Here is a 25,623-nt window from a genome sequence, read left to right on the forward strand (position 1 = left end):
CCTGTCTAGCCATCTGCTGTAGTTTTATGGAGCACCTCATCTTTGTAATAATTCCTTACCTAGTTAGATACATCTGGGGGTTTCACTACAATAGAACCAGTGCAGGACAGAGAGGCGTGAGTTGGTTACAGAAAAAAATAATAATGCCAAGTTAAAAACAATATATATAATGCCTCTGCATTTATTAAACCACTTCCCTTGCCGAAATCAGTCCTCAGAAATAACGTTTATCTTTAGCTCGAAGACCTCATATTGTGCTACATATAAAATCTACAAACCAAATGGAATGCCAAATGTGACAGCTTCATCTCATAGGGAGGGACATGAATTTTGGGACATGTGATAGCATTATATGCTTCAGAAATTGGAATGATTTCTAACTCATACTTCATGCCTCTGTGTCATTTTATACCTTCACATGGCTTATAACTCAGAAGCTTGGGTCCCATGTTTTCTGTTGACGAAGGTAAGGGATTAGGGAAGTAAATTATAAGGGGTTAATGGCTACATGGCTGAGCTGAGAAAATTATTTTAAAGTTCATGGAGTATGGGTTACTGGAGGATAGCGATGTCACCTGGAAGCATTTGAGGGCACATAACCGTGGCAATAAACGTGGTAGAACAGCAGCTGCATGTGTCTGACGTTATGCAGGAGCCACCTGGCTGCTGGACACAGAGGACACCTGAGTAGATCCAGAGGCAGAAGTGTCCTCATCATCGCCAAGTGGATTCTTTCCACAGAAGATCAGCTTCATCATACAGGATCGGAACTGGAGGAAGACAGCGTTATGAAGGGTAGTTACAAATATTTATCAGTTTGCATAACCTCAATGTATGTAAAGCAAGAGATACAAAAACATTTAATTTTCTCATTTCTATTATTATCTCTTTACTGGTGCAACTACTACAGCAGCTCTACACTGAGAAGCGTGTACTGGGTGAAATATTTTTGAAAAATAGATAAAAAAGGTTTAAGGTTAGCATTGTCAATGCAGTTTTGGATACACATGCTCAGATCCAAGTTCTACAAATTGGAACACATTCTACAAGTTTGGAATCATCTGTATATAGAAACATAGGGCCAGATTCTCGTAGACTGGCGTATCTTAGTGGTGGCGTAACGTATCCGATTTACGTTACGCCGCCGCAACTTACACGGGCAAGTGCTGTATTCTCAAAGCACTTGCTCCGTAAGTTGCGGCGGCGTAGCGTAAATCGGCCAGCGTAAGCCTGCCTAATTCAAATATGGAAAGGGGGGGGCGTGTTTTATGGTAATCTACTGTGACCCGACGTGATTGCCGTTTTTCACGAACGGCACATGCGCCGTCCGTGGAAATCTCCCAGTGTGCATTGCTCCTAATACGCCGCAAGGACGGATTGGTTTTGACGTGGACGTAAATTACGTCCAGCCCCATTCACGGGGCTGGACGTAATTAACTTTTAACTTTTTCAAATTTCGACGCGGGAACGACGGCCATACTTAACATTGGCTGCGCCTCATATAGCAGGGGCAACTATACACCGGAAAAAGCCTAACGTAAACGTCGTAACTTTACTGCGTCAGCCGCGCGTACGTTCGGGAATTCGCGTATCTAGCTAATTTGCATACTCAACGCGGAATTCAACGTAAGCGACACCTAGCGGTCAAAAAAAAAATGCAGTTTAGATCCGACGGCGTAAGAGACTTACGCCTGTCGGATCTAATGGATATCTATGCGTAACTGATTCTAAGAATTAGTCGCATAGATACGACGGCTCAACGCAGAGATATGACGGCGTATCTGGAGATACGCTATCGTATCTCGGTTGAGAGTCTGGGCCATATTTTTTTTTTAGGATATAATCTTTAAAAATATTTGCCCAGCCACAGCATCCAATAAGAAGATAAGTAATGCTGTAGCTGCTTGAGTTCTAAACACTGCTATTGCTGTACTCTAATTTCTCCATCCAGTTAGTGGGTTAAAAGTAAATGTAAGCCGCAATCCAAAACTTATCTCTTCTTTCTATATTCGTCAAAAGGTGCAAACTGCATATAATAAAATCTCCACCCAAAATCACCTTCCTTCACATGTTTTACCACTGCTGGCTTGCGCACAAGGATAGGGGAAGTCCTCCATCCCAAACTTGCTCATCCATGTCTTTATGGACCTTGCTTTCTGCACTGGTGTGCAGTCATGTTGGAACAGGAAGAGGCCATTCCCAAACTGTTCCCACAAAGCTGGGAGCATGAAATTGTCCAAAATATCTTGGTATACTGACGCCTTAAGAATTCCCTTCACTGGAACTAAAGGGCCAAGTCCAACCCCTGAAAAACAACCCCACACCATAATCCTTCCCTCCACTAAATGATTTGGACCAGTGCACAAAGCAAGGTCCATAAAGACATGGATAAGCAAGTTTCTGGTGGAGGAACTTGACTGGCCTGCACAGAGTTCGGACCTCAACCCGATAGAACACCTTAGGTATGAATTAGAGTGGAGACTGGCCAGGCTTTCTCCCCAACATCAGTTCCTGAACTTACAAATGTGCTTCTGAAAGAACGGTCAAACATTCCCATAAACACACTCCTAAACCTTGTGGACAGCCTTCCCAGAAGAGCTGAAGCTGCTTTAGCGGCAAAGGGTGGGCCAACTCAATATTGAACCCTACGGACTAAGACTAGGATGTCATTAAAGTTTACATGTGTGTAAAGGCAGGCGTCCCAATACTTTTGGCAAAATAGTGTACTTTCTCTAGTGGTTAATTACATATCAGAGCATGTGAATATCATCCTTGTTTAAAGCAGGCCTTGTACTAAAAATGCAAGTTCTGTTTATTTACTTGCCCATCACCTTCTATTTCTAAAATGCAGCTGACCTCTCCTAAAAAATGGTACTAGTCCGGCATGCAATGCTAATCCAATGTTTTTGGTACTTTCTAATCTGGAACAAATCTGAATGTCAGGAGTATTTCACTCTGGTTTTCTACTCTATGGGCTAGATCCACAAAGAAATTACGCCGGCGTATATATTGATACGCCGCGTAATTTAAAAATTCCTGCGTCGTATCTTTGTTTTGAATCCTCAAAACAAGATACGACAGCTTCTGGGTTAGATCCGACAGGTGTACGTCTTCGTACGCCTTCGGATCTAAGATGCAATACTTTGGCGTCCGCTGGGTGGCGTTTTCCGTGTCGGGTATGCAAATTAGGGATTTACGACAATCCACGAACGTACGTCGCATTTTCTAACGTCGTCTGTAGTCGGCTTTTTCCGGCGTATAGTTAAAGCTGGTATTTTGCGGCGTATAGTTAGAATTGCCATGTTAAGTATGGCCGTCGTTCTCGCGTCGAAATTTGAATTTTTTTTTTTTTGCGTAAGTCGTCCGTGAATAGGGATGGACGTAACTCACGTCTAAGTTAAAAAAATGACGTCGTTGCGACGTCATTTAGCGCAATGCACGGTGGGAAATTTAGGAATGACGCATTCGCATTTCATTCGGCGCGGGGACGCGCTTCATTTAAATGAAACCCGCCCCCAACCCGCCCAATTTGAAATACACCGCCAGAAATACACTACGCCGCCGTAACTTACGGCGCAAACTCGCTGAGGATTTGAAAATGCGCCAGGTAAGGTACGGCGGCGTAGTGTATCTCTGATACGCTCCGCCAATGTATTTCTTTCTGGATCTGGCCCTATTACTCTATATGATTGTTCCCAGTCATTGATGTAGATTAAACCTCTGATGTAAACCTCTGAAATGAAAAAATAAAAAAGCATATCCTTCTATAGTGTGTACTTGCCTCAAACCAAAACACCTAGTGTAAATCATGTCTGCTCTCCCCTTCCTCTGCTTTTTCCATGAATCACTTCTGACTGTTAATGTTGACACCAAGCAATCACGGGAAACGGCCCTGCCCCCCTCCCCCCCCCACACACACACAATACAGCAGGTGATTAACAGCCTCAGATGTGCATGTTTCCCTACGAGACTGTGTAGAGGGGGGTGTCCATTCCCTCCACTCAGGTCTCGGAATACTCACAACTCTATGGTCAGTGCTTTGAAATGTGTGACATCAGATCCCCCGCCTACCAGAAGTTTAAAAAAAAGCCTTTGATACATGAACGTTTAATGGTTCGCTAAAAGAGAGTAAAACTTATGTAGGAGGATTTGTTTCATCTATGTGCATCACCTAAGGCTAGTGACTTCAGTGGGTATATGTAAGGGTTTACAACCACTTTAAAGCCAAAGGGTGAGCCTAAAAGTCATTCAACTAGCATTTTTAAAAGGATGTCAACAATGCTAGCCCTTATATTTATATTTATTTTAATAAAGATTTCCTTTATTGACTGTTGAGATAATCAGAACTTTAGTTAAAAAAAAAAAAAAAATTGCAAGGAGATTAGAGTTTTCTTATTTTTTGTTGTTTTTCTTTAGCAGAAGCTTTGCATGTCTCTTCTGCTAAAAATAAAACCCTTTCCCCTTTTTCCATTTTTTTTTTTTAATTGTACACTGCCTGCGGGGCATGTGCAGTACAGTTTATACTCCCAGCCTGATGCTGGCATCTGTAAGATACCCAAGATGGATCCTAGAGTATTTTTTTGGGCGGCTGTGGCAAACAACCCCCCCGCTATTTGCCCCACTTACCCCACTCGTGACAGGTGGCAGGCAGTGTGGTGCAGCGCCTCGGCTCCAAATCCTCTCCTCCATGGCAGCTACCAGCACCTTCCCTCATCCTCCTAGGCGTCCAATAGGATTGCCAGTCCTTTCAGCCATTCGGGTGACCGGTGTCAAACTTCCCTTCCTGATTGGCCGGGAGGAGGATCAGTGTTACAACAGCGAATATTGATCCGCTGTTGTAACACACCTGGATGGTATCGGAGCGCACTCTCTGAGACCCTAACCCACCCTTAATTGAAGCCTATTAGAGCCTTTGGCTCTAATCCGTGCTTCAAAAAAACAGCCCCCCCTATTGGAATCAATGCGCCAGTGTCCTGAAAGGGGCCGGGCGCATGGACAGGGGAGGCGGCAATGGAGAGGGGGGGCGCTGCCCGTGCGCCTTAATGGATGGGCCACCCCTGGGAACCAGGCAGAAGATGGTGGTGGTGTATGGAGGGACAGTGAGGAATAGCTCTGATCTGTCAGTGCTGGAGGAGTGCAAACAAAAAAATGCTGCACGCTACAGACTGTTCATTTTGAATGTGAATCAATCTTTCTTGCTGTGTTTTTTTTTCCACCACAATGCACCACCATGAACAACGGAGTGCTGTGTGCTATAGATCCCCTGTAAAGGTGCATCTAGCTGCCATTCAAAATAAATGGCCACAACAAAGCAGTGTGAAAGAGCCCTCATGGTCTGCATGCAAGATATTCCTACCCTGTTTCCAGTATAATTTTTATTTATTTTTTTTATGAAAAATGAAGGCTAAACAAAGAGAACTAATGTCAGACAAACTCACCTGCCTGTTCATGAAAATATAGATGAATGGGTTGTATACGGTGGAGGCTTTTGAAAATACAGATGGAATAGAAGACATACGCAAGTCAAACGTTTCACCACGGTGAGTTACTGCCCATAGAGCAAAGGAGGCATAAGGAAGCCAGCACACCAAGAATCCAGCGATCATCATAATCACCATCTTGGTTACTTCCCGCTCAGCTTTCTGTGTGGAGGCAGACTGTTCCTGTTGCTTTGCAACCTTTCAAAAGACAAATACTGGCGGTAAGTTTGAAATATTCCAAAATACAACATTCAATCATTCTTTCATACTACATCAAATTGTATGTGGTTTTCTGCTAAAACAATGATTCTCAACCACGGGGCCACAGTTTTCCACTGCTGAGCCGTGGTTTTCTATCTATGTCACATAGAGAGAGCTCAGTCCTTACCCTCACTAAGGGCCAAATTCACATAGAAATACGTTACTCCACGGCAGTGTAACGTATCCCATGTACATTCTCAAAAATCTTACCTGTAAACTTGCGGCGGTGTAATGTAATTCCGATCGGCGCAAACCCGCCTAATTCAAATGGGGCGGGTACCATTTAAATTAGGCGCGTTCCCGCCCCAAACGTACAGCGCATGCTCCGTCAGGTAAATTACCTGACGTGCATTGTGCGAAATGACGTCGCATGGACGTCATTTGTTTAGACGTTAACGTAAATGGCGTCCAGCGCCAATCACGGACGACTTACGCTAACGACGTGGTTTTTTACATTTCTACGCGGGAACGACGGCCATACTTAACATGGCTTAGAACAACTAGGGCTCAGCCCTAATTTTACACAGCGTAACTCGACGGAAACAATGTAAAGTTAGATCGACGGGCAGCGCGGACGTTCAGGAATCGCCGTAACTAGTCATTTGCATATTCTACGCCGACCGCAATGGCCTCGCCACCTAGCGGCCGGCCTAGAATTGCATCCTGAAGATCCGACAGTGTAATTCAATTACACCTGTCGGATCTTCTGGCTATCTATGCGTAACTGATTCTATGAATCAGTCGCATAGTTAGGACGGCCAGAACACAGAGATACGACGGCGTATCAGGAGATACGCCGTTGTATCTCTTATGTGAATCTGGCCCTAAGCACCTACCACAGCAAAGAAGCTCATCTGTTGATGACTGGTCATGAAAGGTTTTTGAAGTCTTTACCAGGTCCTGGTCTCACTAAAGCAGGGGTGTCAAATTCAATTTCATCATGGGCCGAATCAGCATTATAATTGCCCTCAAAAGGGCCGGTTGTATCTGTAAGGTTAGATGTCCAGCGCATCCGCTCCCCTTTACATTAGATTTCAAGAGCCAACCAACCATTAGAAGTTGAGTCCCCCACTCTCCCTTACTTTACAGTGTACCCCCCTTTTACGTATGCTGCTGCTGCTGCTGCTGGGAAGAAGCTGGATGCATTGCTTGAAAGCAGAAAGTTATGCCCTGTACACACGATCGGTCCATCCGATGAAAACGGTCTGATGGACCGTTTTCATCAGTTAACCGATGAAGCTGACTGATGGTCAGTCGTGCCTACACACCATCAGTTAAAAAAACGATTGTGTCAGAACGCAGTGACGTAAAACACAACGACGTACTGAAAAAAACGAAGTTCGATGCTTCCAAGCATGCGTCGACTTGATTCTGAGCATGCGTGGATTTTTAACCGTGCCTACAAACGATCGTTTTTTTCTATCGGTTAGGTATCCATCGGTTAAATTTAAAACAAAACGAATTTTTTTAACCGATGGATAAATAACCGATGGGGCCTACACACGATCGGTTTGATCTGATAAAAACGGTCCATCAGACCGTTCTCATTGGTTTGACTGATCGTGTGTACGCGGCATAAGGGTGTGGAGTAGGACCAGAGGATTGCCATATGAAATGACCTGGAGGGCCGGATTCGGCCCGCGGGCCTTGTGTTTGACACCTGTGCACTAAAGGCTCATTTAGACGTGGTTGAAGGGTGTTAAAAACGTTTTTAGCATCCTCCTAAGAAGGGTGTTTACTTGCCGCAATCACAATGCTTTGCTTTATACCCACGGCAAAAACTATCACTCCTCTCATGTTCATCAGCCAGGAAGTCCTTTGAACTTGATCTATTCACATGAATGGGAAAGTGCCGCAAAACAATACACATGGTTGCACTGTATTGGTGCAACAATTATAGAGTTGAAGCAGACAGCGAGAAGGCATTACATCGCCCTCCACACTGCCTGCTAAATGCCTCTGCCAAACACAAATCACTTTTCAGAGGCATGGCAGTTTAGATGCAAGTTTAAACTTAGCTTAACCACTTGCATACTGGGCACCTTTACCCCCTTCCTGCCCAGGCTAATTTTCAGCTTTGAATGACAATCGCGTGGTCATGCAACACTGTACCCAAACAAAATTTTTATCATTTTTTCAAGACAGATAGAGATTCCTTTTATTATTGTATTGTATTATACAATTTTGTAAATAAGTAATATTTCTCCTTCACTGATGTGCGCTGATGAGGTTGTACTGATGGGCACTGATAGGCAGCACTCATATGCATCACTGAAAGGCGGCACTGATGGGTAGGCGCTGATTAGGCTGCACTGATATGCATCATTGATGGGCACTGATATGCATCATTGATGGGCACTGATATGCGTCACTGATAGGCAGCACTGATGGGCAGCAATGATAGGCAGCACTGTTTGGCAGGTATCACTGATGGGCACTGATCATCAGGACACTGATGATCAGTGCCCTGATTGTCAGTGCAGATGTCCCCTGTGTGGATTTGCCAGTTTTTGGCTCTCCTCTCCTCACGCGCTGTCAGCATAAGGAGAAGATTGCCAATAACTGGCAAATCCTGCTTACATCCGTGATTAGACATGGCTGATTACATGGTAAAGAGCTGCCACGATTGGCTGTTTACCATGATCAGCTGCATTCGAATAACTAAGTGATCACAGATCACTGCCAATGCATGCCACAGGTGGCGTGCAGGCAGCCCAAGCACAGGATGATGTCATATGATGCCCCTCCCGGCAAAGTGCGGCCGCGCTGTAGCCATCATTTGGCTATAGAGTGGTCGGAAAGGGGTTAAGGTTGATCAAGTTGATCCAGGGAACATCCAATTGCCTTTTGGGGGGAAGAATTTTTTTCCCCTCTGCTGGAGCAAATCAGATCATGCTTTGCTGGTATTTTTGATGTGGGTATAGGATTGTGTTTATTTTTTCCCCTTTTTATTGGTTGAACTAGATGGACTTGTGTCTTTTTTCCAACGTTGAGAAAACAATATGGTAGATAATCTGTTCAACATGTCAGGACTTTTTGCATGTATTTTTTAAACTGAAAGCTTAACTCCAACGAAGATATTCTGCAGCTCTTGGTGAAGAGAAAGAGACTTGAATCTCCTGCCAAGTTTTTACAGCCCTACATGACCATGAAGGAAAAATCTGCAACACTGCCAGCTGGCTTGCCTGGTTGCTGTTAGGAGCGGTCATTCCTGTTTTACTTGGAGAAGTGGATTTTACATTTACGGTTTTCAAAAATTGACCAGAGAGTGGGTGACACAGAAATGCTAAATAAAGTAAATTGTTTGGCTATGCTTCAGTTGTAAAGTCCACTTGGTATTCTATAATCCATTGCATCCACATTCAGCATCCCTTTCACTGTGTGGACGACAGGCTCCTTTTACATGGTTCTGAAGAAAACTGAATAGTTAATAAGAGATTAGATGGGAACAACCTTTATTATCCAGGAAGCAGTGGCGGTGCGTCGATAGTGGGCGCCGCCACTGAAGTCAACAATACATAGATTCATGCATTGCATGAATCTATGTATTGTCGCCGGCGACCACTGCTGCCGCCCACTATTCAGATGGCCGGCCCCCTGGTGAGCGCCGGCCATCTGAATAACAGCAGTTGGTTGGCTTTGGAAGTGTCTATCAGAGCCAGCGACTCTGATAGGCTTCTTGATTACAGCCTGGGGACTGTAATCGGCTTCCAAATAGTTAACTAGGGGACGCACGGTGTGTTTGCGTTCCCAGGTTAACACTGACACACAGGTCTGGTTACCGGTAACCTGATTGGCTGAAGCATCATCGAGGGCGGGAGAAGACATCGAGGGACAGTGGAGGGAGGATGGCTGACCCAAGAAAGGCAAGTGCCGGGCGGGGGGCAATATGTCAGCATTTTACAGGGCAAACTGGCGGTTTTTGAGGGGGCAAACTGGTGGCAATTGATGGGCACAGTGGCGACAATTGATGGCACAGTGGCTGCGTTTGATGGCATAGCAGAGTGGCGACAATTGATGGACACAGTGGCTGCATTTGATGGCATGGCACAGTGGCTGCGTTTGATGGCATGGCACAGTGGCGACAATTGATGGAACAGTGGCGACAATTGATGGCATGGCACAGTGGCGACAATTGATGGCATGGCACAGTGGCGACAATTGATGGGCACAGTGGCGACAATTGATGGGCACAGTGGCGACAATTGATGGGCACAGTGAGGCTGCAATTTTTTTTTTTTTCGTTTGCGCCCCCCAAAAATTTTAAGCACTAGCCGCCACTGCCAGGAAGAGAAAAGTCACAATCTTCCGTCACACTGGAGCTGCTGATAGTGTTCCTGACACATGGCAGGACCCTACTGCCAAACTGACACCCAAGTCCCACTTTTACATGTTCAAGGCTGCTCTCCCGATGTTATCTGCGGGTACTTAGCTCTAAGTTTAAAAGTTTGAAAGCCAGATTAACTTTGTTTAAGGTACAAATGTTAAAACCAGGCACAGACTTGAGCCTTCCCTGGCAACTGGTGTATGTTTTAAAACTGGAGCAAAATAGAGGGTCTAGTTTAGAGATTTAAGTGAGGTAGTAGGCAAATTCCATGATAAAGCCACTCTGACTTACTTTAAAGCAGTTGTAAACCGCATAAACTTTTTTCTTTTTTTCCCAAACCTGCAATGCAAAAGGCATAATAGGCTAGTATGCACCGCATACTAGCCTATTATGAAATACTTACCTCGGAACGAGGTGTGTACCACTTACCTGGTCCACGCCGAGCAGGATGTCATCTTGCTCCGGCGTGTCTTCCGGGTATCGCCGCTCCAGCGCTGTGATTGGCTGGAGCGGCGATGACGTCAGTCCCGCGCGTGCGCGCGGGAGATTTAAAATCGGCAGGGTCCGGCGGATGCCGGTCCTTCAGCCGTGGATTCCCCCCTGCGCATGCGCCGCCCGCATTGCGGGGGGAATATCTCCTAAACCGTGCAGGTTTAGGAGATATTCTCCTTACCTACAGGTAAGCCGTATTATAGGCTTACCTGTAGGTAAAAGTCCAAATAGTGGGTTTACAACCACTTTAAATAAGTTTGCTACAATGTTTTTTTTTTATTATTGATATCTTAGAGCAACACTTACAGCATGTAGTGTGAGGAGCAATCGTCCGTAAGAAAATACAATGACAGCCAAAGGAAACCCAAAGCAGAAGCAGAAGATGAACATTACGTAGGATTCATTGTTCCACTTGTTATTTGCAGTGTACCAGTCTGGCCCACAGGAACACTGAAGACCTTCTGGGATGTATCTGCAGAGACCAACAGAAAGGAAGAAAATTAAGAATTGTAATAAGATGTTTAACAGCTAATTTCCTATCACCTATGAAATATGAGAGACAGAAAAATACAACATAGATACAGTAGATTTGCCTTTATATATAAGGAGTTATCTGTGGAAACGAAATGTTTTTTTACCTCAGACAACATTGCTAAATGTAGACACTTTGTAATGCCTGCAGGTACCTATGTTGGTATTCAAATCCAAACCTGAGTTCTTGTGGAGCCACTTAGATCCTCGGCCAGTGGTCTCCAAACTGCGGCTCTGGGGCCGGATGCTTGCCTTTATCTGGCCCTTGGAGCAATATTCCAGTCACTGACACCAACAATGGGGAATAATTCCTACAACACCAATGATGGGGCACTATTTCTCCCACTAATACAAATGATGGGGCACTGTTCCTTCCACTGACACCAATATTGGAACACTATTCCTTCCAATGACATTTACTATTTCTCCCCAATATCAAAGATGGAGCATTGTTTACTCCCACTGGACACAGTTTGGCCCCCCTAAAGTCTAAAGGACAGTAAAATGGCTCCTTGTTTAGAAAGTTGAGACCCCTGTCCTATGCATAGGTTGTGTAGAGGGCTTTAAAAGGGAAGTATGGGTTTTTGCAGAATCATACTTACCTAGGTGGATGCAGCATTGGTAGGATGCTGTATCCGTCCCCTGCCGGTTCTAACACTGAGAACTGAGCGATCTAACCAGAGATTGTACAGTTCTCACAGTTCCCCGAGCAGAGAGTTGGTGACTGTCAGTAACCGCTCAATGCTCTGCCTCCTCCTCGCTCACCGGAGCGCTGGGCTGTGGAGGGGGTGTGAACAGCCTGCTCAGGCTCTCAGTGACTCACTGAGAGGCTGAGCCGAGTGTTGGCCCAGGCATGTGGGCAGATCCTGACCCTAGTGTGGCGATCTTGCCTGAACCTAGACTGGCTCTGTGACGTCAGCAGACAGCCCACTTCAGCCCGCTGTCTGCTGAAAACAGGTCACAGGAGTGCAAAACAAACTGTACTCCTGTGATCCACAGGAGAAGTAGAGCCAAACAAGCTTTGGCTCTACTTCTCCTTTAAGCCCACTTGTGGCATTGAGTGCTTGGCAAGACATGCAATGACAGATAATCAGTGTGCAGTTGAGGCTCTGGCATTAAACACTTGAAAGACAGAAATTGGGGCTTAGTGCTAGAATGGTTGTGGGTCATCTCTTCAGAGAAGTAATGACCCTGTGTATATCCAGGCCAAAGGATCCAGGCAGGTACAGAGGAAGATAGAGTCACACTTAACTGGTAGTGACTGACATAAGTATTTGCAGACAGCACAAGGGGCCTGCATTGCAGCAGCAGAATTATGTATGGTGGGCATAGTTTCTCCCAGGTGATTACAAAGGTAAATATAAAAGATGTGAGAATTTATAAAAGAAAATATTAAAAATTACTCTACAGCAGAGCTGAAAGCATGTCCAAATTCCAGTATAAATTAAAGCGGATGTCCGCTGAAAAAAAAATATTAAAAGCCAGCAGCTACAAATACTGCAGCTACTGACTTTTAATATTAGGACACTTACCTGTCCTGGAGTCCAGCGCCGTCCGCAACAGAGGACGAGCGATCACTTGTCACTCTGCTGCCCCCCCCCTGCCATCCTATGTGAGGGAACCAGGAAGTGAAGCGCTCCGGCTTCACTGCCCGGTTCCCTATGGCGCATGCGCGAGTCGCGCTGCGCCTTCTGATTGGCTCCCGCTGTGTTCTGGGAGCCGAGTGTTCCCACAAACACAACGGGGGGCGGGAGGTGACGTCCTGCCCGCAGTCTACCCGCAGACTGTGTGGCCGGAAGTGGGTGCAAATACCTGTCTTTAGACAGGTATCTGCAACCCCTCCCCCTGAAAGGTGTCAAATGTGACACCAGAGGGGGGAGGGTTCCGATCAGCGGGAGTTCCACTTTAGGGTGGAGCTCCGCTTTAAAGAGCAGGGGTGCTAAATCTGTGGGTCTGGAGCCCAAAAAGAGTTCCAGAAAACATTGTTGGGGTTCTCACAATTATTAAACAAAACATGAATTCCACTGGATAACAGTGGGCTCTCACTATCTTGGGGTCCAAAAATATTGCTCATGGGTACGCATACAAGTAAAAGCAATTAAATCTACACACCCTGAAATCAATCCTACTTTAGAACTTTTTCAAGCTCTAAAATAGAGCCTAATCATTGAGTGGGAGGTGATAGAAAAGAGGCATCTACACAAATTGATAGTCTCAGTAAATGACATATGTGCACAGATATCTACATTAGTTCAAGACCAATATAATAAGAATAAATCTGATATGACATTATATCACAAAAACTCCTTTACCCGTTGTATACTGTTTTTGCCACATAAAATTATATTGTCACATATTCAGGCAGATTGTGCAGCATATTGTAGCTCAGCCAAAGTTGCCTGCACTGTCCAGTTGTGTTCATTATCACCCCTAAAGAAAGACTTAAATGGACCAATGTGAATTCTAACTAAGGACTAGTAATTTTTGGACTTTGAAGGCACACGATAGGTATGGTAAAGAACTAGATCATTTATTTTAGAGAGATGTCATAAAAAAACAGTTACAAATATAAAATCAAAAAAATAAATTAATAACTGGTCCACACAGGTTATCACAATCATAATGCAATTCTACCATAGAAGACTCAAGAAAGAGTACAATCAACAGTTAACGGTGCAATGTGTAACCAGGCGGTGGGTCCAGAGGAAAAGGAGGGCTCGCTCTACATGTTACGTGTTTGAAAACAAAGCTTCCTCAGCCGGCTTTTTTTGTTTATTTTTGCTCTTTGTGTTATCGCACGCCAGCTGCTGCCTGGGGTCAGAGGGTTGGAGGGCACTAGCGCGGTTTCTTGTTTTTCCTTATATCGATATAGTTAACCGTGTTGAAGATAGACAACAGTCTGTATAATTACCCTAGCATTTGCCATGGTTTCAAAACCAATAATCAGCTAGTTTTTTTTTTAAATCATATAAATGAAGTTATGATGGCAATTAGCAGGACGATCATAAGCTGGTAAGGAGAGAACCGATCAATAGGGGGTACAGGGCTGGTCAAGCAGCAGTAACCATATTGTTAAGCCAAATAGCAATAATAAAGGGGGGTAAACCTGAATAGCAGGAAATTGGCTTGCAGCTTCCAATCCACTTGAAAGTGGGTTCAGGAAAAAGAGCCCTTTAGTAGCTTGCTGACAAATTGAGACCGCCGAGTGTTATCCCCTGATCATAGAGACCGCCTGTGCTAATTTTATATTATAATATTAATTTATTTGATTTTATATTTGTAACAGTTTTTTATGACATCTCCCTAAATTAAATTATCTAGTTCTTTACCATACCCATCGTGTGCCTTCAAAGTCCAAAAATTACTAGTCCTTAGTTAGAATTCACATTATATCGGGACGGTGGCACATTGGTACCAGTGTATCCTCAGTATTACCCTGCAGGGATATACGTTAAACTTAGTCCTTATTCTTAAATGGCCCAATGATCAATAGTATAACACTGGTTAGTCACATTGGTGACAATATTATCCCAGTTACAACGATCTTCAGTCTTTCTAGTTTGATTACCTAAATCAAATAATAGGAGTAAAGACTGAGGTCAGATAATACATATGTCTATGTGTTTCTTTGAGGTGATGAAATTTGCATAGAATTACATCACAGTTGTATAATATTGGAATGTTGGAAAATATGCTCTCGGGGGATCTTTTATTTTCAATAACTGAAGACTCAGAACCACAAAAACAATCGTAAAGTACCAAACCTGCTCCAGCCCAGCAGAGGAGGAGTAGCTGCCACAAACCCAATCACCCAAGTGAAGATACAACCCAAGATGGCATGGTTTTCTCTGAAGGTGAAGCTGCCCATGGGCTTACAGATGACCAGGAATCTTTCAAAAGCCACAACAGCTAGAGACCACAAGCTGACCATTCCTAAAAGAGAGGGTTAACCGAATAGTAAAAATTCAGCAGTTCAAGGAAAAGACGATAGCCTAATATTCAAATGTAAATACCTTATACTAATAATAAGATTACAATTTTGCTAAGAAAAGAATTACAAACAACATTTTAATTTAGAATTGTATACCCAATGGCAATAATTCAAGAATGCAAAGCACACACAAGGGGCCAGATCCACGTAGCACGGCGCATTTTTACGTCCGGCGTAGCGTATCTCAGATACAATACGCTGCCGTAACTTACCGTGTATTTTCCGTATCCATTTGCGCCGTAAGTTATGGCCTTGTAGTGTAAATGTGTCGGCGTAGGGGCGCGCAATTCAAATTACTAAGTTGTGGGCGTGTTTTATGTTAATACGTCTTGACCCCACGTAAATGAAGTTTTTTTTGAACGGCGCATGCGCAGTCCGTGGGGGTATCCCAGTGTGCATGCTCCAAATTAACCCGCAACAAGCCAATGCTTTAGACGTGAACGTAATTCTACACAAAGCCCTATTCGCGAACGCCTAAAGCAAACGACGTACACAAAAATTTGACGCTGGCCCGACGTCCATACTTAACATTGCGTACGCCTCATAGAGCAGGGGTAACGTTACGCCGAAAAAAGGCTTACGTAAACGACGTAAAAAAATGTGCCGGGCGGACGTACGTTTGTGGATTGGCGTATCTAGCTAATTTGCATACTCAACGCGGAAATCGACGGAAGCGCCACCTAGCGGCCAGCGTAAATATGCACCTTAGATCCGACGGCGTACTAAGACGTACGTCAGTCGGATCTAGCCCAGCTTCAGGCGTATCTTGTTTTGTGGATACAAAACAAAGATACGCCGGAGCAAACTAGAAGTTACGCAGCGTATCAATAGATACGCCAGCGTAACTGCCTTATGGATCTAGCCCAAGATCTTTTCTTTGGAAGTCAAATGTGTATGGGGTTTTTCAAATTCAGCAAAAACTGACAGCAAGTGGAAGAGCAATGAAAATTGAAAACCTAAAACTATCTGATAAGTTTTTTGAGCCAGTAGTTATTTGGTTATATCTCAGCCATAGAAATATGACAAACCATGAGTAGTCACATTTATTTAGTTACTCCCAAAATTTGTTTTTATTTATTTTGTTTCGTTAAAGAATACATTCGTCCGAAAATCTGAATTAAGTTTGAATCTGTCAATTGAAGGCTTATGCCACGTACACACGATCGGTTAAACCGATGAGAATGGTCTGATGGACCGTTTTTATCGGTCCAAACCGATCGTGTGTGGGCGCCATCTGTTATTTAACCATCGGTTAAAAAAAAGCCAACTTTTTTTAAATTTAACCGATGGATTCCTAACCGATGGGAAAAAAACGATCGTTAGTAGGCACAACCATCGGTTAAAAATCCACGCATGCTCAGAATCAAGTCGACGCATGCTTGGAAGCATTGAACTTCATTTTTCTCAGCACGTCGTTGTGTTTTACGTCACCGCGTTGGACACGATCGTATTTTTGGTCCATCGGTTTGTTCTCATCGGATGGAGTGATCGTGTGTACGCGGCATTATGGTGTCTGTCGAATGTTCTAAGAAGATTAGACGAAGCAGCTAAACCGTACGACGACGCAATCGTACATTTCCGGTCAAATGTTCCGCCCACAAGCTAAAGTAGAATTCTAATGTTGTATGACTAGTAATAATTATATTTATTAATTATTATTACTAGTCAACCAACATTAGAATTTTTCTATAGCCTATGGGCGGAGCATTTGACCCTAAATGTCTGCTCGCAGCGACTGCTTCGTCGAATCTTTTCTCTCTATGTCGAATAATCTTGGACTAATAGAGTTAGGTTAGGCACATTCAACCGCAGGTTCAATAGACACAGATCGCTATTGTCACCGTCATGTCGAATCTTCTATCTATATCGAACTGTTGTCACAACGAAACGAAAATAAAGTATTTTTTATGTCGGATCTTTCGGATATCGGATTCTGCGCGCGCGTTATAGTTTGTTAAAACGAACACGAAAATGCATTCAGACGAAATGACATGTCTACTGAGTACTAGATGTTTGAGAGGAACCATTTTGCTACAAAACACATCTACTTACTGAAGGTGCTGTACACTTTTTAACTGATGCTGTAAGCTTATACTTTTTAGGGCTCATTCATACAGTATACTATATATAATATTCAGCATATTTCTTCACCTTAAAGAAGTCAATGACAGGCTGACGGAGTGATTTGTACAGGCTGCTGTCCGAGGCTGTCCACAAACACTGGGTGCAGAAATGCAGAAGGCAGAAAACATTCCCATCAGTGAAGTATCTAGAAAAGCTGTTACCGCCAATTCATGCAAATGTCCTCTGTGTATGCCAAGCCACAATCCAGTCCTAGACATTATTTATGGCTTTAGGCACCTGCACATTCTATCTCTCTTACCTTGCTGGGTCAAAGCACAGAAAGAATTTCCACCATGAAATTTTAGTTTAGTGAACGCAAAACATTATCACCAAAGTAAGTATTCTGTCATACTCAATGAGTCCTTATTGTAACTCAAGGGTATCAGAAAGTGTTAACAATTCAGCATTTTGTGCTGTTATTAACTTTTATTTGCAAGAATTAAAAATACTACACATTTCCAATATACATTTTTAAACATATATGTACTTTAATACTTACTTCAGGTATCAGGGCCGTTTGAAGGAATTTGGGGGCCACAGGCAAAATGGACATGGAGGCCCCCAAACCCCAGAAACCCCTACCCCCCTCCCCCACACGCAAAGCCTACAGGAACCACAGCATATCGATACAGTTTAAGTTCACCCGTACGTTACATAAATAAAAAAGGTTTACAGTGCAAATACTGCTGTGGCATATAATGTGCATACAATTTGAACATTTTCAACAATTGAACATTTGCAAAAAACACCACTGTACCATAAAATCAATTAATATACATAAAAAAAGTGCACAATAACTAAATCCAACATACTTCTTACTCCCCCCTCCCACCCCAAATCAGGTGTCCCCATCAGAGCCCACCCGACAGTAGGTGTCCCCATCAGAGTCCCCCCACATCAGGTGGTGTCCCCATCAGAGTCCCCCCACATCAGGTGGTGTCCCCATCAGAGTCCCCCTTACTCTTCCCACATCAGGTGGTGTCCCCATCAGAGTCCCCCCCACATCAGGTGGTGTCCCCATCAGAGTCCCCCCACATCAGGTGGTGTCCCCATCAGAGTCCCCCCCACAGCAGGTGGTGTCCCCATCAGAGTCCCCCCCCACAGCAGGTGTCCCCATCAGAGTCCCCCCATATCAGGTGGTGTCCCCATCAGAGTCCCCCCACAGCTGGTGGTGTCCCCATCAGAGTCATCCCCCCACAGCAGGCTGCACACTCGGGACAATCAGGATACCCTGACACTTTGGCGCCCCCCCGCTCTGCGGCGCCGCAGACAGAGTGGACGGGTGTGCGGGCTCCTGCTTGGGGGCCCCAGGCCAGCTCGGGGCCCCAAGCAGTTGCTTGTATTGCCTGTCCTGTTCCGACGGGCCTGTCAGGTATAATGTTTTGAGTTCACTAAACAGATTAAAAAATGTCATGGTGGAAATTCTTTCTGTGCTGTGACCCAGCAAGGTAAGAGAGATAGAACGTGCAGGTGCCTAAAGCCATAAATAATGTCTAGGACTGAGTTGTGGCTTGGCATACACAGAGGACATTTGCATGAATTGGCAGTAATAGCTTTATTAGATACTTCATTGATGGGAGTGTTTTCACAGGGACCATTTTCTAAATACAACCTTCATAAGAGCAACTAATCTCACTTCACAGCTTTCAAAAGCCCAGAAAACATCTAGATGCACCAGGAGACCACAGTTAAACTTGCATGGGCAACCTGAACTCAGAGGTGAATAGTTATTCAGATCAAAGGCAGTCCCCTTGCATGGTATCTGTGGCACTACACCAGGCCTGTTTTTAGAAGATCTTTTTTCATGGAGAACGCCTTATAGACAAACGCCCGTTGTCACTTCCAGGCACCCTTTACTGATTCTCACCTGATTTCTTGGTACACAGCCCATTTACAGACTCAACCCCAGGAGCCAAATCTCCTTAACCCACAAGATCATAGCCTGGGTCACCCATTGCACCAAAACATTGATCTGCCTTCCTTAGGATAGGTGGCAGGCAGTGTAAGGCCCCATACACACGGTCGGTTTGGTCTGATGAGAATGGACCGAAGTTCATTTTCATCGGACCAAACCGACCGTGTGTATAGGCTATCGGTCTGGTTTCCTTCGGTCCAAAATTTCTAAACATGCTTCAAAACCGAACCGATAGACTGCTGCCCCATCGGACCAAACCGATGGTTAGTACAGAAAAGCATCGGTTCAAAACCCGCTCATGCTCAGAATCAAGTCGACGTATGCTTGGAAGCATTGAACTTCGTTTTATTCAGCACGTTGTGTGTTTCACGTCACCGCGTTATGACCCGATCAGATTTTGAACTGATGGTGTGTACACACATCAGGCCGTCAGGCCACTTCGGAGGTTAACCGACTGTATAACATTATTTACACTTTAATATCAGAAAAGTGTGGTGTGCATTTGTATTCAGCCCCCTTTACTCTGATACCCCTAACTAAAATCTAGTGGAACAAATTGCCTTCAGAAGTCAACTAATTAGTAAATAGAGTCTACCTGTGTGTAACTTAAACTCAGTATAAATACAGCTGTTCTGTGAAGCCCTCATAGGTTTGTTAGAGATCCCTATTGAACAAACAGCATCATGGTGGCCAAGGAACATACCAGACAGGTCAGGAATAAAGTTGTGGAGAAGTTTAAAGCAGGGTTAGGTTTTAAAAAAATATCCCAAGCTTTGAACATCTCACAGAGTTCTGATTAATACCTTCCCTTGCTTGGCAGCAGCAACAGCTTTCCCTTCCTCTGCTCTTCATTGGCATCGAAGGCTTCCTTTTCCTCCTTGGTGGCCAATTGTAAAACAGGTCTCAGACCTGCTTCTGATAGGCCAGATAGAGGATCAGTGTTACAACAGCGAATATTAATTTGCTGTTGTAACACCTGGGTGGGCTCATGGCGCAATGATCTGAGCCCCCCATTTTGAAGCCTATTAGAGCCTATGGCTCTAATCAGGTGCTTCAAAAAAACACCCCCGCTGCTGTAATTCAGGCGCCCGGTGCCCTGAAAGGGGCCCGGACGAATGAATAGGGGGTGGCCACGGCGGCCGTGAATAGATTCATGCTATGCATGAATCTATCTATTATGCATATAGGGGGTGGCATGGATAGAGGGGGCGCCACCCAGGTGCCAATAATGGATGGGCTGCCACTAAATTCAACATCTAAAAATAGAAAGCGTATGACACAACTGCAAACCTACCATGACATGACCGTCCACCTAAACTGAAAGACCAGGCAAGGAGAGCATTCATCAGAGATGCAGCCAAGAAGCCCATGGTAACTCTGGAGGAGCTGTAGAGACCCACAGCTCAGGTGGGAGAATCTGTTGTGCTCTCCACAAATCTAGACTTTATGGAAAACTGGCAAGAAGAAAGCCATTGTTGAAAGAAACCCTTAAGACGTCCTGTTTTCAGTTTGTGAGAAGCAATTGGGTGACAGAGCAAACATGTGGAAGAAGGAGCTCTGGTCAGAAAAGACCAAAATTGAACTTTTTGGCCTAAAAGCAAAACGCTATGTGTGGCGGAAAACCAACACTGCACAAAACCCTGAGCACACTATCCCCACCGTGAAACATGGCGTGTTGTGGGGATGTTTTTCGTCAGCAGGTACAGAGTTGATGGGAAGATGGATGGAGTCAAATACAGGGCAATCTTAGAAGAAATCCTGATAGAGTCTGCAAAAGACTTGAGACTGGGGCGGAGGTTCACCTTCCAGCAGGGAAACGACCCTAATGCTTTGTACACACGATCGTTTTTTCCGGCGGTAAAAAGTCAGCCGGGAAAACCGAGGGGAAAACAGAGAACCTGCTCGGTAGCTTTTTTCCCCATACACACGGCCGGGTTTCCCGACACTGAAAACTGCCATGACAGCTTTGGTCAGGAAACACGGCCGTGTGTATGCTCCACCACAGGTTTTCCCCATAGGGAAACCGCCGGCTTAAAAAACGCCGGGAATCCTCTTGCCTGCCGGCTTCCCGCCGGTTTTCCTATCGGGAAAACTGCGATGGAGCATACACACGGCCGGGATTCCCAGCCAAAAGCTCTCATGGCAGTTTTCCTGGTCGAGGCATAAACATACAGCCAGAGCTATAGTAGAATGGTTTAGATCAAAGCATATTCATGTGTTCGAATGGCCCATTCAAAGTCCAGACCCTAATCCAATTGAGAATCTGTGGCAAGACTTGAAAATTGCTGTTCATAGATAGATGCTCTCCATCCAATCTGACAGAGCTTGAGCTATTTTGCAAGAAGAATGGGCAGAAATGTCCCTCTCTAGATGTGCAAAGCTGGTAGAGACATCACCAAAAAGACTTGCAGCTGTAATTGCAGTGAGAGATGGTTCTACAAATTATTGACTCAAGGGTCTGAATACAAATGTACCCCACACTTTTCACATATTTATTTGTAAAAAGTGTTGAAAAAAGTGTTGAAAACCATTTATCTTTTTTTTTCCACTTCATAATTATGTGCCACTTTGTGTTAGTCACATAAAATCCCAATAGAATACATTTACGTTTTTGGTTGTAACATGACAAAATGTGTATGAATACTTTTTCAAGGCACTGTATACATTTGTAAACAACTATTTTTTATTTTTTTGGGAGACTATAAAATTTTTAGCCCCTTAATTGAATATGTTTAGTTGTGGATGGGCCCATATAGGGCAATAGAGGGGGATGTATACAATACAATATATGTTTTTACAGACATGATATTTAATACTGTATACCATATTTTATTTTATCTTGAATTTGGATCAATAAAATACTGGAATTGTATATGGAGTCTGTATAATTTTTTTGAGGGGACAACTCCTATAAAGTCCCTATATGCTACATCCTTATTTTTGGACAAAGAATCTCCTAGTAATTATGGGTGAGGTATCATTCTCTGATACCCAGGGCATATGTCTATCAACAGTAGACAAATAACAAATACAAAAACATGAGAAAACTAAAATACAAAGAACACCAAATTGAAGAAACAAAGCTACTCTAAACATAATCCCCCCACCAAAAAAAAAACAAAAAAACTAATACTGTCTAGCAAACGCCTAAGCAGTTTAACCACTTAATCACCGCCCCATAGCCGAATTACGGCTACAAGGCGGTTCCTTAACTCTGGGAGGACGTCCATGGACGTCCTCCCATAATCGCGCTCCCGCGCGCCCACTGGGGCGCGCACACGGAGTGTCCGGGACCGCGGTAAATTGCCGCTGATAGCGGCCGTTTACCACGTGAACGCTCCGTCCAATGACAGAGCGATCACATGTAAACAAACCGGCGTCATTTGATGACACAGGTTCCTCTCTCCTCTACCTGTACCGATCAGTACAGTGTGAGAGGAGAGAGCGGGTGTCAGCAGCGCTGTGGGCTGGATTTGTGACTATTGCAGTCACAAATCCAGCCATCCCTGCTCAGCCATCCCTGCAATACCCTGTGCAATACTCTGCAATACCCCTGCGCAATACTCTGCAATACCCCCTGCGCAATACTCTGCAATACCCCCTGCGCAATACTCTGCAATACCCCCTGCGCAATACTCTGCAATACCCCCTGCGCAATACTCTGCAATACCCCCTGCGCAATACTCTGCAATACCCCTTGCGCAATACTCTGCAATATCCCCTGCGCAGTACTCTGCAATACCCCCTGCGCAGTACTCTGCAATACCCCCTGCGCAGTACTCTGCAATACCCCTGCGCAATACTCTGCAATACCCCCTGCGCAATACTCTGCAATAGCCCCTGTGCAATACCCTCTGCAATACCCCTGCACAATACTCTACAATACCCCCGCACAATACTCTACAATACCCCTGCACAATACTCTACAATACCCCCTGCGCAGTACTCTGCAATACCCCCTGCGCAATACTCCGCAATACCCCCTGTGCAATACTCTGCAATACCCTCTGCAATACCCCCGCTCAATACTCTACAATACCCCCGCACAATACTCTACAATACCCCCGCACAATACTCTACAATACCCCCTGTGCAATACTCTTCAATACCCCCTGCGCAGTACTCTGCAATACCCCCTGCGCAATACTCTGCAATACCCCCGCACAATACTCTACAATACCCCCTGTGCAATACTCTTCAATACCCCCTGCGCAGTACTCTGCAATACCCCCTGCGCAATACTCTGCAATACCCCTGCACAATACTCTACAATACCCCCGCACAATACTCTACAATACCCCTGCACAATACTCTACAATACCCCCTGCGCAGTACTCTGCAATACCCCCTGCGCAATACTCTGCAATACCCCCTGCGCAATACTCTGCAATACCCCCCGCACAATACTCTGCAATACCCCCCGCACAATACTCTGCAATACCCCCCAACAATTTTCAGATATTGGCACCATAGCTTGTGGACTCTATAACTTTCACAAAGACCAAATAATATTCACCAATTTGTACTTATTTTTAACTGAAGATATGTAGCAGTATACATTTTGGCCAAAATTTATGAAGAAAAATTACAAATTTGCTAAATTTTATAACAGAAACAAAGAAAAATTCATTTTTTTTTTTACAGAATTTTCAGTCTTTTTTCTCTTATAGCGCAAAAAATAAAAAACCCAACGGTGATTAAATACCACCAAAAGAAAGCTCTATTTGTGGGAAAAAAAGGACAAAAATTTTATTTGGGTACAGTGTTGTATGACTGAGTAATTGTCATTCAAAATGTGAGAGCACCGAAAGCTGAAAATTGGTCTGGTTATTAAGGGGGTTTAAGTGCCCAGTGGTTAAGTGGTTAATTACCAAAATTGTGAAATAGACAAACAACAATCAGAGTATTGACATGGGTGCTGCTACATTTTATATAGTTATTTTATGCTTCGTACACATGACCCGTTTTTCCGTCGGGAACACTGCCATGAGAGCTTTTGGCCGGGACAACCGGCCGTGTGTATGCTGGCGAAAAAAAAAAAAAAAAAGAGAACCAGCTCTCTTTTTTCCCGCCGGTCTTTTTCCCGGCAGTTTTCCTATGTGAAAAACTGTGATGGAGCATACACACGGCCGGGATTCCCGACCAAAGCTCCATCGCAGTTTTCCTGTGGGGAAAACCTCTCGTGTGTAGGGGGAAAAACGTACAGAGCAGGTTCTCGGTTTTCCCCTCGGGATTCCCAGCAGACTTTTTAATGGCGGGAATCCCGTACGTGTGTACTTGGCATGACTTGGGCTGGCCATGCACTATACAATTTTCGTCTATAGATTTCCTTTAGATTTACCAAAACCATATAATAGGAGGTCAAATCTAAACACTTTCAAATTTGTGTGCAATCAGGCAGGCCCTTGTACTACACAATTGAAGGTATTGTAAATCTAAAGGAAACTGAATAAGAAAATTGTATGTATGGTGTATGGCCAGCTTAAGGGCCCTTTCACACGGAGCGGATCCGTTATTGATCCGCCCCGTGTGTGTCCGTCGGCTCAGCGGGGATCCTCCGTAAATCCCAGCTGAGCTGTCGGCGGACAGGGCGGTCCCCGCACACTGTGCAGAGACCGCCCTGTCTTTGCTCTGCTCTCCCCTATGGGGAATCGGATGAATACGGACCGTGTGTCCGTATTCATCCGATCCGCTCCGCCAGACGGAAGAAAAATAGGGTTTTCTTCCATCTGAAAAAAGCGGAACTTTGCGGACGTGGATCGTTACGGACGTTAGCGGATACATCATCCGCTAACGTCTGCAGTCCCATAGGGATACATTACAAGTCCGTAAACGGACTTGTAATAAACGGTCCGTTCGTCCGTACGTGTGAAAGGACCCTTAAGGACAGATTTGTTTCGAGAGCAGTATATCTCAGACAAATAATGTATACAGGTTGATGTATGCAAATAGATATTGATAAAAAAAAAACATACCTCCGAGGGTGGCTGTGAAACCTTCTATCTTGCATGCCAACGGACCCAGTGCGAAATACATTTGGGAGAAGCTGTAGAAGGCAGTGGTGGAGCCAAAACAGATGACTACGAGGTTGGCCACAGCCAAATTTACCAGGATGTAGTTAAGGTGGGAGCGCAGTTTCTTGTACTTGATAGTGCAAATGACGGTCAAAACATTCAGGGGAAAGCCAAAGATTATAGTGAACAGCATGAAGGCCGACATACTCATGAAAATGCCTGGGGTCCCCAGATGTGACTGGGGTACCAGGAATGGGCTAAGAGCAGTAATGTTAGTGGTTTCCAGAGGAATGGGGATGAAGAAATCATCTGGCATTTCCATCCTCATATCTGGTCGACCTTTGCTCATTTTGGAACTTAGGGGTGTTATCTAGTCAGCTGAAGAAAAGATGACTGCAAGCTCATGCAACTAGAACCCCCTGAGCTGCAACCGTCGATGGTCCACTGGTGCAGACAGAGGACCTTTCCCCTATAGTACAATGCACCTG

At 44.6% G+C, this 25,623-nt stretch overlaps 1 protein-coding gene across 1 annotated transcript; it reads right to left on the reverse strand.

The window, feature by feature from the left end:
* On the reverse strand, window positions 1-25,623 carry LOC120913178 (blue-sensitive opsin-like). Its single transcript, XM_040322940.1, has 5 exons — window positions 25,097-25,623; window positions 14,856-15,024; window positions 10,867-11,032; window positions 5,439-5,678; window positions 1-770 (listed from the first exon to the last, which is right to left on the reverse strand). The coding sequence occupies exons 1-5, from the start codon at window positions 25,482-25,484 to the stop codon at window positions 645-647; spliced, it is 1,089 nt and encodes a 362-aa protein (XP_040178874.1). The 5' UTR covers window positions 25,485-25,623; the 3' UTR covers window positions 1-644.

Source organism: Rana temporaria, chromosome 9 (assembly GCF_905171775.1).
Source record: "Rana temporaria chromosome 9, aRanTem1.1, whole genome shotgun sequence".
NCBI classification, from domain to species: domain Eukaryota; kingdom Metazoa; phylum Chordata; class Amphibia; order Anura; family Ranidae; genus Rana; species Rana temporaria.